The 14,313-nt window shown below is 43.6% G+C and overlaps 1 protein-coding gene across 1 annotated transcript in view; it reads left to right on the plus strand.

Moving 5' to 3' along the window:
* Positions 1-14,313, plus strand: part of LOC141974708 (bone morphogenetic protein 8A-like) — a 42,633-nt gene that overhangs the window by 18,833 nt on the left and 9,487 nt on the right. Inside the window, exons 2-3 of the mRNA XM_074934660.1 lie at positions 10,025-10,217; positions 10,758-10,906. Of these exons, the coding sequence (XP_074790761.1) occupies positions 10,025-10,217; positions 10,758-10,906 (342 nt within the window). The remainder of the gene's footprint in view (positions 1-10,024; positions 10,218-10,757; positions 10,907-14,313) is intronic.

The following is a 14,313-nucleotide window of genomic DNA, read 5'->3' on the forward strand; positions in this document are numbered from 1 at the left end:
GTCCTCACTAGGAGAAATTTTGGTATAAACTCAGGGCATGAAAACTACATTGATTTGAGATCCAAGACTTGCAATACTCCATCCTTGTTCTCTGCCAAAAAAACATCGCTAAGCGGAGGAGTCAGTGACCTATTTAAAGTCCAGTATCTTGTGAATTGTCAAGGACAGATACAAATACTTTATTCCAATGGAAAACTGAGAACTTCAGCTTTTCAAAGGTATACACCGTTTATCTATAAGACTTGGCTGGTCATTAGATATTGGACACTATAGTCATATCATTCTGAGCATCGTCTTGCTTCTTCCTTCCTTAACTTTAATCCCAACACGATTTGAGCAGCTGTAAGCCCGACAACTGCTACAGCTGAATATTGATGAATTATATAATAGCAGATCATAATAAAGACCTACCAGACCTTAACACACTTTGGCAGGGCCAGTGAGAGTGCTCTCAGGGCCATGTTTTCAGCATGGATGCTTGGTCAGTGGAAAGAAATGGCTCCCTGCAAGCTGTTGGACCAAAATCAAAGGCCTTTGTTCGTTTTGTCGTGACGCTCCCTCTGCTGTTATAAATGGGGCATTCAGTCCTAGTAGAACATTCCCTGTTAAGTGGGGTGGGGGAGTAGACTAAGTTTAAGAACACCTTTATAAGACCCCCGTGCGCTTTGAGCATTGTATGCAGAACTCCTTCTTGACAAGTCGTGACTCTCCTTGTCATGGACATGGATGGGTTTAAAAAAAATTTAAATTAGTCCGGCGGCTTTGGAGCAAGTGTGCAGAGGTTCGCGTGGTGGTGATTTTTGTTTTGTGTTGTAGGGCGAGATCAAAATGCAGGTTTCTCCTCACCAAATGTATTCTGTAACATCCTTCCACAGCACAGCTGTCCATCCCTCGGTGCCAGGCCCACACCACGAGAACAGGAAGTGCTCTCCACATCCGCCCCAGGCTGGCCTTGCCTGGTGCTTTTTATAAAATGTAGCTTGTGGTGAGCCCAGTAGCTGGAGGGAACATTTTTTAAAGACACACGGATGGATAATTAAAATCTTAGTGTTTCGTTTTGGAGAAGTGCATTTTGCTGTTCACGCCCCTTATATAAACATTCTTTGGACATTCTCTTAGCAGATTTTCCCACTGTTTTATATTAAGAACTTAAGAAGGGCCAGACTGGGTCAGACCAATGGTCCATCTAGGCCAGTATCCTGTCTTCCGACAGTGGCCAGTGCCAGACGCTTCAGCGGGAATGAACATAACAGGGCAATTATTTAGTGATCCTTCCCCTGTCATCCAGTCCCAGCTTCTGGCAGCTGGAGATTTAGGGACACCCAGAGTATGGGGTTGCGACCCTGATTTTCCTGGCTACCAGTCATTGATAAAACTACCCTCCAGGAACTTACCTAATTCTTTTTTGAAATCCAGTTATACTTTTGGCCTTCACAACATCCCCTGGCAAGGAGTTCCACAGGTTGACTGTGCATTGTATGAAGAAGTATTCCCTTATGTTTGTTTTTAAATCAGCTGCCTATTAATTTAATTGGGCAACCCCTAGTTCTTACGTAAAGGGGTAACTAGCACTTCCTTATTCACTTTCTCCCCACCAGTCAGGATTTCATAGACCTCGATCAGATCCCCGCTTAAAGCTGGACAGTCCCAGTCTTTTAAATCTCTCCTCATATGGAAGCTGTTCCAGACCCTTCGCTGTACCTTTTCCAATCCTTGTAGATCTTTTTTTTTTTTTTTTTTTTTTTTTTTTGGGGGGGGGGCAACCAAGGTGTGGGCGCACCAGGGGTTTGTAGAGTGGCATTGTGATATTTTCTGTTTTATTATCTGTCCCTGTTCTAATGGTTCCTAACGCTCTATTCGCTTTTTTTGATTGTTGCACATTGAGCAGATGTTTTCAGAGACCTAGCCACGATGTCCCTACAATCTCTTCCTTGAGCGGTGTCAGCTAATTATACCCCATCATTTTGTGTGTATAGTTAGGATTATTTTTCCCCAATGTGCGTTCCTTTGCCCTCCATTAAACATTGAATTTCATCTGCTATTTTGTTGCCCACTTACATGGGATCTCTTTGCAACTCCTCACAGTCTGCTTTGGACTTAACTATTTTCAGTAATTTGGTGTTGTCTGCAAGTTTTGCCACCTCACTGTTCACCCACTTTTCCAGATCATTTATGAATATCATGAACAGCACAGGTCCCAGTACAGATCCTTGGGGGAACCCCACTATTTCTCTTTCTATTGTGAAAACTGACTATTTATTCCTTCACTTTGCCTCCTATCTTTTACCCAGTTACTGATCCATAAGAGGACCTTCCCTCTTATCCCATGACTCATTACTTTGCTTAAGAGCCTGAGGTAACGGATCTTGTCCAAGGCTTTCTGAAAATCCAAGTACACTAGTTCTACTGGATCACCCTTGTCCACATGCTTGTTGATACACTCAAGAATTCAAATAGATTGGTGAGGTAGGATTTCCCTTTACAAAAGCCATTTTGACTCTTCCCCAACATATTATGTTTATCTATGTGTCTGATCATTCTGTTATTTACTATCATTTCAACCAATTTGCCTGGTACTGAGGTTAGGCTTACCAGCCTGTTATTACCAGGATCGCTTCTGGAGCCGTTTTTTTCCAAAAATCGGTGCTACGTTAGCTACCCTCCAGTCATCTAAGGGAGAGGCCGATTTAAGTGATAGGTTACATACCGCAGTCCTGCAATTTTGTATCCGAGTTCCTTCAGAACTCGTGGGTGAATATCATCTGGTCCTGGTGACATATTGCTGTTTAATTTATCAATTTGTTCCAAAACCTCCTGAGGAATTGTCCAGACGGATGTATCAATAGAGATTTGTCACCAAAAAAGACTGATTCAGCTGTGGGAATCTCCCCCTCATCTGAATTCTTTCCATTGGGCTTCACTGCCTTTAACTTCTTTGCAATGGCCTTGTCTTCCCTGATTGCTTCTTTAGCACCTCGGGAGTCGAGTGGCCCCAGTGGATGTTTGGCAGGCTTCCTGCTTCTGATGTACTTTAAAAAAAAATTGCTATTAGTTTTTGTGTCTTTAGCTAGTTGGTCTTGTGATTCTTTCTTGGCCTACCCTGCCCAGTTACACTTTTACACTTGCCTTGACTTGCCAGAGTTTATGCTCCTTTCTGTTTTTCTCACTAGTGTTTGACTTCCAATTTTTAAAAGATGCCTTTTTGCCTCTAACCGCCTCCATTACTCTGCTGGTTAGCCATGGTGCCCTTTCTTTGGTCCTCTTACTCTGTGTGTGTGTCTGTGTCTGTGTGTCTGTGTGTTTTGTTTTTTTTAAATTGGGGTATACATTTAGTTTGAACCTCAATTATTGTGTTTTTTAAATAGTCTCCGTGCGGTTTGTAGGCATTTCACCCTCGTGACGGTTCCTTTTAATTTCCATTTAACTAACTTCTTCATTTTTGTGAAGTTTCCCTTTTTGAAATTAAAAGCAATTGTGGTGGGTTTCTTTGGCACGTTTCCCCCTGCAAGGATGATCAATTTAATTTCATTATGGTTGCTATTACCTAGTGGTTCAGCTATATTCACCTCTTGGACCAGATCCTGTGCTCCACTTAGGACTAAATTAAGGATTTCCTCTCCCCTTGTGGGTTCCAGGACAGTAATTTATGGTGTCTAGAAATTTTATCTCTGCATCCCTTCTAGAGATGAGATGGTTGAAATCCCCCATTATTATTGCATTTTCTTCCTTTGTAGCCTCTCTAACCCCCCTGAGCATTTCACAATCACGGTCACCATCCTGGTCTGGTGGTCATGAGTATATTCTTACTGCTATAGTCTCATTGGTCAAGCGTGGAATTAATATCCATAGAGATTCAAGGGTAGTTTGATTCATTTAAGATGCTTACTTTATTTGACTCTATGCTTTCTTTCATATACAGTGCCACTTCCCCACCAGCACGACCTACTCTGTCATTCCTATATATCTTGTATCCTAGTATTACCGTGACCCATCGATTTATCCTCATTCCACCAAGCTGCCATGATGCCAGGCACTCTAGTTCACCCATCTTAGCATTTAGCCTTCTAGCATTTGTATATATAAGCACTTGTACATTTTGTCAATATTCAGTTGCTTATGTTATATTTATATTCCCTGTTTACAATGTCAAATTTATAAATGAAATATCATACATTCAAGTGCCTGTTATGAAGATTATGGATAAAATTTTCAAAACCAGCTAAGTGAGTGAAGACCACATGTTCTATTTTCAGAAGTGACTTAGGCATTTTGACTTTGCTAGACTTTAGAATCCCAAGTGCCTAACTCGTTTTTGAAAATGGGATTTAGGATCTTAGATCACTTAGGGTAAAATTTTCAAAACCATCTAACCCTTAAACCATATTTGTTCATTACTGAAACTGAATAGATATTAATGGCTCTAGAACGTTTCATTTAAACGCTTTGTTAGTTAGAAGTGACTTGGAGAGATGTGTTGTAAGTGGTTTATGGATGTGCAGGTGAGAATGGTTTCTAAATTATTAATATATTGGGATGCCAGCTAGGTTTTAAAATGAAATCTGCAAACTAGATTGGTTTAATAGTTTTTGGTTTTAATAATAATTTGCTTAATGTATTATTATTATTTGATTTTTATAAATAATTAATTTTAACACCCCTTTTTGGCTGACTCCAAGAAGAACTAATCACTATTTTAACATGGGTTTGTGTAAGAAGTTACTTGTATTTCAGAAATAGGACTTTTTTGGTTTTTAATCATTTAATTCTATCCTTTCGTTACGACCATGGCATTTCTAACCAGCCGTTAAAAGAGAATCTTTTGATCAGATAGCATATATGCTAAGATTAGAGCTGATCAGGGGGTGGGTGGGGGTGTGTGGGTGGGTGGGTGGGTGGGTGTGTGTAAACTTTTGACTTTTCCTCAAAACACCAGGAAGTCTTTTGGTTTTTCAACAAAATGCTGCATTTCCACAGAAACCAGACACTTTCTGTGAAAATGTTCATTGTGCCAAAAACATAACTTTCTGTCAAAAAGCAGTTTTAATGGGAAAATGTCAACCAGTCCTCCACAAGATATACAGCTGGGGGAGAAAAGGACGAACAGATCAGGTTTTTCTTTGATTTTTCCAAATTGTTGTGTGGCAATAATAAAAGCAAATGAGAACAGATCAGTTTGACGTTGTATGCGGTGGTGGTGTAGCTGTGTTGGTCCCAGGATGTTCGAGAGATGGGTGGGGTAATATCTTTTATAGGACCAGCTTCTGTTGGTGAGAGAGATGAGCTTTTGAGTCGCACGGAGCTCTTCCGCAGGTAACCTGTAGAACAGAAGTTGATCCAATAAAAGATATATTTCCTCACCCACCCTGTCTCACTAATCAATCAGCTGAGTGTTGATAGAATTTCTCACGAGTATTAAACTGAAAGTGCAGCTGACTGGCTGGGAAACAGGCCACTTTCAACTCCCAGGTGGCTTCCCATATGTGCTCCCGAAAGAACTTGGGTTCAAAAACACATAGACGTTCCCACACACGTTTCATAAAATAGAAGGAAGAGACTGTTGTTTTCAGTCCTATGCAAGACCTTCTATTGAAAAATCAAATCAAATAATTTGTCTAAACAGGATTTCTTCTTTCTGCTCTTTGCCAGGTTTATCAGGGCTCACAGGAGGTGACGGGTCAATGTTTGATTTATCATTATTCTTATTATTTTATTACAGTAGCACGAAGCACCTCAGTCAGAGATCAGGCTCTGGCTGACCCAAATCTTGTTAATTTAACCATTTAGTGATCCAATTAATTAACTTTAAGTATATTTTAACACAATTTAACAAAGTTTAACACTTTCACCAATAACCTCATTGATTGCAGGTTGTCCTGTGGCAGGTTTGCTTGTTTGTTTAAAGGGATGTTACTGCTTGCTTGCTTGCTTGCTTGCTTGCTTGCTTTTAGACGTTCCTGGATTTCTACCGGTGTCCACAGTTCAAGAAGGATGTTGATAAATTGGAGAGGGTCCAAAGAAGAGCCACGAGAATGATTCAAGGATGAGAAAATCTGCCTTACAACGATCAACACAAAGAGCTCAATCTATTTAGCTTCACAGAGAGATGGTTCAGGGGTGACTTGACAACAGTCTATAAGCACCTACAGGGGGAACAAATATTTTGATGGGGTTCTTCAATATAGCAGAAAAAGGTATAACAATAACCAATGCCTGGACTTTGGAGCTAGACACATTCAGACCGGAAATAAGGTGGACATGTTTAATTGTGAGAGTAATTAACCATTGGAACAACTGACCAAGGATCGTGGTGGATTCTCCACCACAGGCCATTTTGAAATTGAGATTGGAGACTCTAGTTCAAACTGGAATTATCTGGGGGAAGTTCTGTGGCTTGTGTTATGCAGGAAAGCAGGCTGAATAAAAACAATGGTCCTGTCTGGCTGTGGAATGCATTAATCCATGAATAATCTGCTGTGGTTTTACTAGGGTCCTTTTGGCGCCTTTGTAACTTGCTGGAGCAAGTTCAGGATTGGTTGCTCTGCACTTTGCTGCTTGATGTCCAGAGAGGAGGAGGGCAAGAATTCAGTTGTTTTTAGTTTTGCAGCAGGGCATACAGCAGGTTCCAGAGTTAGTGTCTTCAACCTCTTTCTTCCAGGGTGCTTTATTTATACAGGAAAGTGAACAAATCAAAGAGAGACCATGTGGCCATTTGGCTTTTATGCCTAAATCCCAGGGGTTTAGGCGATCCATATTTCACTGGCTACGAGACATACATCTGGTGATCATGTACTAGCCTCCGTCTGGATTTTGGAGTTGCATTCCTGTAGTATCCAGTAGATGGTGCAGATGCGTTGCAAATAGTTTGTAGACTCAAATTCTGTCGGAGGGAGAATGGCTGAAAGAGCTTTAAGACTCCCTTTTTAATGGTCCCCAAATCCAAAAATTTTTAATTAAGAAGAATTTCGTTTACATAATCTCTTAATCTGAAGAGAATTTTTTAAACCAATTGTGTGTGTGTGTGTGTTTCCACCTTTGCAATATTTGACCTTTTAAATACAGCTTAGACTCTCAAGAGCGTAACAGTATTTTTAGGAAACAATTCCTGCCATGAGAACGCACGGCCTTTTGAAATAGGCACATCTTTCAGACGTAACCAGGCAAAATACTATGTTAAAATGGAGTTAAGGTTGGGAGACCTATCAGTAGCATGAAGGTAAATAACATTACAGGGATGTTGCAGTTATTCCACAAACAGGCATTACAAATCCAGAAAGTCAGAGTTCAGGTTAAAATTAACAGAAATCTGACAATGTTAAGGTACCCTAGCAACCTTAACTCTGCCCCATAGTGAAGCCACCCAATAAGCAGACAATTAGGACTAATGCGTTTTGAGTTTGTGGTCCCGGATTAAATTACATTGATACTTTTTTAAAAAAATGTATTGTGTATCTTTCGCTCATGGCCTCAGTCAAGAGCGGGGGAGTTGTGTTTGAAGAGGACAAACAGATAAGTAGAAATATTACAGCTGAGGGGGAGGAAGTGGAGATTTGGGAGGGCAAGAGGAAATAGAACTTGCATGGGCCTGGGGTGGGGGGGAAAGGGTGTGTTTGGGGAAGGGGGCTGTGTTAGGGAGACTGGTGCTACTTGAAGTGAGTGGGGAGGAAGGAGCCCAGTCCCAAGGTCCCCATGCCTTAAGGGCTACCTGGGCACTCCTGCCTCAGTTTCCCTGATGGTGCCACGTAGGTGGGCAGTGCCTCCAAGGCAGCAGTGCCACGGGGGAGGCAAGCAGTGCTACCTGAGCTAGCATGTGGCCACAAAGCAAGGACAGCTAGGCCACGACATCTCTCAATGAGAATTCTTGACACAAGTCCAGCCTCGCTCACCTATCTGACTCGTTGCAGCCAACAGCACTGCACCATGCAAATCAGCTGTAGAGAGAGGGTGCTTGGTTATCTCCGATATTACAATGGCCATGTTTTAGTGCCCTTGCCTGCCAGCTTGGAGCGGTATGTCTTCTGCCCGATTCTCTGTGCCTTTGGGCTGGGAGCCAGTTAGCATTCAGGATCGGCAGAGGGGGTTTCTAGGAAGGTGTCTGTAGATCCCCAGAGTCTAACCAACAGCTCAGTGAAAGCTTAGGATCCAGGAAGCTGAACATCAGAAGCAACAAACATCCCACTCTGCTCTGGGGTTTGTTAGCTTTCAGCTGCTGCCCTGTAGCAGGGAGAGTCTGGGGAAGTTGGCCAACAGCTAAGGAGGTAAAACAAAAACTGGGAGATTCTTCAGGAATGTGGCTCTGCCCATCCTGCCTTGACTGATGGGTCTGGTTCTGCCTCCAGCAGGCTGCAAAGAGGGGAAGACCCACTGTAGGGGGTCTGGGAACCTTACCTGCAAAGAAGAAAGGGGTGGAAACAGCTCCCTGAGAATACTTGTTGTGCCGGGGGCCTCCCTGGATGGGGCACCCAGCATGATGTAGGCAAAGTCGGAACCATTTGAGGACTCTCTTTGATGTGCAGCTGTATTCCAGGCCGATACTGGCAGGCAGGGGCACTTTTTAAATAAGAAATGGGGGAAGGACAGGGGAAGGAGAGGGGGAGGGGAGAGAGAGAAGTGTCAGGTCTAGAGATGGGAAGCCCATGAAGATCCACATCGACGACACTGCCTCTTCCCAGCTAAATTTAAAATCCCAAAATAAAACTTTTGCCCCTAGATCTTCTGTCATGCTTTTCATCTGTAGATCTCAAAGCACTTTCCCAAAGAGGCCGGCATCATTCTCCCCATTTTACAGATGGGGAAACCAAGGCAGAGATAAATGAAGTGACTTGCCTAAACACACCCAGCAGCAGAGCTGGGAATAGAAGTCACATCTCCCGAGTCTCAGTCCAGTGCTTTAGCCATGAGGTCACGCTGCCTTCCCAATGCTAATCCTGGTTTTAAATTTACAGTCCCAACAACATTCAAAAATTGAGAATCCAGCCCCCCAAAATCATTAGTGGTGGTGGTATTTTGTTTTTAACGGTGGGTTCGCCTCAATTGCCTTCTGATTGAGTCTTTGGGTCATGTTTTCAAGCTTTTCTCTGCAAGCATGAGGGCTAGAAACATTTGGCAACACTGAACCTAGCCCTGCAATCTATTATTATTAATTATCTCCTATTTGTATTACCATAGTGCCCAGGAGTTCTGGTCATGGGCCAAGACCCACTGTGCTAGGCACTGTGCAGACATGGAACAAAAAGATGGTCCCTGCCCCAGTGGGCAAACGCTGGCACATGACAGTCACTGTGACAATAAGTAAGGTTACGATTTAGTCACGGGTATTTTTAGTAAAAGTCGTGGACAGTTCACGGGCAATAAACAAAAATTCACGGCCCGTGAAGTGTCCATAACTTTTACTAAAAATACCCTTGACTAAATCTTGGGGTGGCTGCTACTGAAGGGGGAGGGGAGCCCTGGGGGGCCAGGGCCAGCGGCACCAGCTGCTGGGGACTGCCCAGAGCAGCAGCTACTCCAGCTTTTCTGTGAACTGCTGGGGTGTGTGTGTGTGTGTGGGCGGGGGGAGGGGTGAACCCTGGGGGGCCACTGCTGTGTGTGTGGGTGCCCTGTGGGGCTGTTGCTGGGGGTGGGGGGTCAGGGCCAGTGGCTCCAGCTGCCTGGGGCCACTGGAGCAATGGCTGCTCTGGCCACCCCAGGGACCGCTGCTCGGGCCGCTGCAGAAGTCATGGAGGCTTGCGAAAAGTCACGGCATCCATGACTTCCGCGACCTCTGTGACAGACACAGAGCCCGAACAATAAGTTAAGAACAGGAACACTTCATGAGCAATTTCATACAGAATGCTAAAAAAGCAAGATATTAGGGAGATTTTTGTCACTGAATGCAAGGTAGATTAATTCTAGAGGATCCTATTAAAACCCAGTAGCTTTGAGGCATGTTTCTCATCAGACTGGGGTGTAACAATGGTCTGCTGGTAAGATTGATAAATGTTCGGGGAATCATTTGTATCATTTTTCCCAATCCTTTATTTTCCAGTTGAGCACGACAGAGACATCTTCTACCAGAAGCCTTACTGGAAGGAATTTCGATTTGACCTGACCCAGATTCCAACTGGAGAATCTGTAACGGCTGCCGAATTTCGAATTTATAAGCTGCGAAGTTTCACTCGTGATGTCAACAAAACTCTTCACATCACCATCTATGAGATCATGAAGGAGTATTCCAACAGGTGTGGCGAAACCGACCAGTGCCTTTGAGCTGGAAACAGAACAAATGTTTTTTTCTTCTGTAGAACGAGAGACAAATCTGGGTTCTTACGAGCCAAAATTGAAATGCTGCTTTTTCACTTCACGACGTTCAGTTTATGTGCAAGCCTGTGTCCAACTTGGATGTGAGAAATTCTGATTCTGCTTTTTCAGCTGTGGGAAAATCATTCCCATGTATTTCAATAGGTGGTAGTAATTTAATAGGTAGTGGGTATACCTGTCCTATATGGACCAAGGACACCGTCAAGCTTTTTCACTCTCTGACAGTGGGGAGCATGCTTTTTCAGAGCAAATGTCAGAAATGATGCCACCCATTATTATTAATGATTAGTACTGCAGTAGCAGCTAGGAGTCCTACCCATCGATCAGACCCCCCGTGTCCTCAGTGCTACGCAGACACAGAACAAGAAGACAAACCCTGCCCCGAAGAGCAGACAATCTAAGCAGGATGCATTATCTACGTTCAGTTGACTTTGCTTATCTATTTTTTTCCGTTTCTGTAGGGAGTCTGACTTATTCCTGTTAGACCTTCAGGAGCTCCAGGCTGGGGCCGAAGGCTGGTTGGTTTTTGATGTCACAGCTGCCAGTAATCACTGGTTAGTAAACCGTAAACACAACCTCGGCCTGAGACTTTATGTGGAGACAGATGACGGTAAGGCTAACTCAGGCACTGGAAGGATTTAAAATTCCTGCTGCTTGTAAAAATCTAGCTAGATCTTGGTGTGATGCAGCTGGGTGTAAGGAGAATATCCCAATATAAAGCTTGCCTCTAGGCCTTTTAAAGGCATTGATGCTAATGCACTTCCTAGTGTAGGCTTGCCATAAACATACAGCTAAGGGTAGCATAAAATCCCTCCTTTACCTGTAAGGGGTTAAGAAGCTCAAATAAACTGGTTGGCACCTGACCAAAAGGACCAATAAGAAAAGAAGATACTTTCAAATCGGGGGAGGGGGTTGGGTTTGTTTGGGCTCTCTTTGTTGTGCTCTCTTGGGACAGAGAGAGGGACCAGGCAGGAAAAAAAAGCTCTCCTAAACCCTACCTGAAATAAGCAACTAAGATTACAAAAATTGTAAGTAAAGCAAGGAAATGCATTAGATTATCTTTTGTTTTAGCTTGTGAATTTTCCCTATGCTAAGAGAGAGGTTTATTCCTGTTTTCGTAATTTTGAAGTTGAGCCCAGAGGGGGAATCCTCTGTGTTTTAAATCTTTTATTACCCTGTAAAATTAACCTTCCATCCTGATTTTACTGAGGTGCTGCTTTTACTTTTTTCTTTATAATAAAGTTCTTCTTTTAAGAACCTGATTAGTTTTTAGTGTCCTAAAAACCCAAGGGTCTGGTCTGTGCTCACTTTGTTAACCTATTGGTTGGTAGATGATTCTCAGCCTCCCCAGGAAAGGGGGTGAAGGGGTTTGGGGGGATATTTTGGGGAAACACGAACTCCCAGTGGTCCTTTTCCTGAATCTTTGTCTAAATCACTTGGTGGTGGCAGCAATACTGTCCAAGGACAAGGAAAGGATTTGTGCCTTGGGGAAGTTTTTAACCTAAACTGGTAGAAATAAGCTTAGGGGGTCTTTCATGTGGGTCCCCACATCTGTACCACAGAGTTCAGAGTGGGGCGGGAACCTTGACAAGGCTATACTAACAGGATAGGTTTAAAGTAATCCTTGCCTCAAGGGATTCTCACCTGTGTTTCGCTGGATTAACCTTTCCTAATTTCACCCATGGATAAAATCCATTCCAAGTGCTACCTCAAAAGGTGTACTTCAGAGATCGTCCTTGAGGCTCGGGGAATATAATTGCGCTTGTTGGTCCCCTCTCTCCGCAATATTTCCCTTTCAATAAGCATGCTGCTAAGGTCAGGCTATTTTGGTTTGAGGTGGTGCACAAAACCTTGAGTAAATGTGTCCTCTGTCTGGAAACTGCCCGGGGTGGGTGGGTGGATAGATCAACACTAGCTCTAAACAGCAAGGGCCAGAACCACAGCTGGTGTAAATTGGTGACTTCAGTGGAACTATGCCATCTTATGCTAGCTGAGGATCTGGCCCCTGTTGTTGTTTTTCAGTCAGCCTGAAACAATCTGCATCACAGGATTTCTCTCTCTCCTAACTACTCACGCTAGCAGCAGAAGAGATGTCCGATATCAGGCCCGGATCCTCAGAGGTATTCAGCATCTAATTCCCATTCAAATCAATAGGAGCTAGGTGCCTTTGAGGATCTGGTCTAGGGACAGCCGAGACACTGCAGCGACTGCTCGTACCGTGTGGTCCTTTTCCTGCGATGAGTTGGTTTTGAGCTGTGCTGTTCCGAGGATGGCCTGACAGTAAAGATTGATCACCGCAATACTGAGCTGTGTAAATTACCTTTCCCCTTTGCAGATGGCCCTTCTGCTCAGCCCATATGTTCCTGGGTTATTTTATATGCATAGCTCTTAGTTTAAGGATAGTCTCTGCCTGCTAACCAAGAACATGGCCTCTTAAAACACAGAGGACTCCCTCTGTGCCGCCAGTTGCCATCTGAGACTGTGATCACCCTGCCAGTCACTCATGAGCTGGTCCGTTACGCTTGGTTATTGAGGTAACGGTGCTAGCTGAAGTGCTCTCAATACCTGATTTTATTTTCGCTGCATTGACAAAAGCCCCAGTGAGCTCTTCTGAATGAGGACTCAGATGGGCTCCCTGTCCTTTGAGGTTGGTGACCAATGATTGAGCCAATTTGGATTTAATGTGCAATGGAAATCCCTCAAAAATCCTCCTTCCAACTGATCAGGAGTTTAGGGAAGAAAATGCTTCCCCTCAGGTCTTCCTCAGACTGCTGATGCTTTGGCTGTTAGTCTCGTTCAACAAAGCACGTAAGCATGTGCTTAAATTCTATCCTGATTTCAGAGTAACAGCCGTGTTAGTCTGTATTCGCAAAAAGAAAAGGAGTACTTGTGGCACCTTAGAGACTAACCAATTTATTTGAGCATAAGCTTTCGTGAGCTACAGCTCACTTCATCGGATGCATACTGTGGAAAGTGTAGAAGATCTTTTTATACACACAAAGCATGAAAAATACCTCCCCCCACCCCACTCTCCTGCTGGTAATAGCTTATCTAAAGTGACCACTCTCCTTACAATGTGTATGATAATTAAGGTGGGCCATTTCCAGCACAAATCCAGGGTTTAACAAGAACGTCTGAGGCGGCGGGGGGGGGGAGGAAAAAACAAGGGGAAATAGGTTACCTTGCATAATGACTTAGCCACTCCCAGTCTCTATTCAAGCCTAAGTTAATTGTATCCAATTTGCAAATGAATTCCAATTCAACAGTCTCTCGCTGGAGTCTGGTTTTGAAGTTTTTTTGTTGTAATATCGCAACTTTCATGTCTGTAATCGCGTGACCAGAGAGATTGAAGTGTTCTCCGACTGGTTAATGAATGTTATAATTCTTGACATCTGATTTGTGTCCATTTATTCTTTTACGTAGAGACTGTCCAGTTTGACCAATGTACATGCCAGAGGGGCATTGCTGGCACATGATGGCATATATCACATTGGTGGATGTGCAGGTGAACGAGCCTCTGATAGTGTGGCTGATGTTATTAGGCCCTGTGATGGTGTCCCCTGAATAGATATGTGGGCACAGCTAGCAACGGGCTTTGTTGCAAGGATAGGTTCCTGGGTTAGTGGTTCTGTTGTGTGGTATGTGGTTGCTGGTGAGTATTTGCTTCAGGTTGGGTGGCTGTCTGTAGGCAAGGACTGGCCTGTCTCCCAAGATTTGTGAGTGTGTTGGGTCATCCTTCAGGATAGGTTGTAGATCCTTAATAATGCGTTGGGGGCTGAAGGTGACGGCTAGTGGCGTTCTGTTATTTTCTTTGTTAGGCCTGTCCTGTAGTAGGTGACTTCTGAGAACTCTTCTGGCTCTATCAATCTGTTTCTTCACTTCCGCAGGTGGGTATTGTAGTTGTAAGAATGCTTGATAGAGATCTTGTAGGTGTTTGTCTCTGTCTGAGGGGTTGGAGCAAATGCGGTTGTATCGCAGAGCTTGGCTGTAGACAATGGATCGTGTGGCGTGGTCAGG

Source organism: Natator depressus, chromosome 19, assembly GCF_965152275.1.
Source record: "Natator depressus isolate rNatDep1 chromosome 19, rNatDep2.hap1, whole genome shotgun sequence".
Taxonomy (NCBI): Eukaryota; Metazoa; Chordata; order Testudines; family Cheloniidae; genus Natator; species Natator depressus.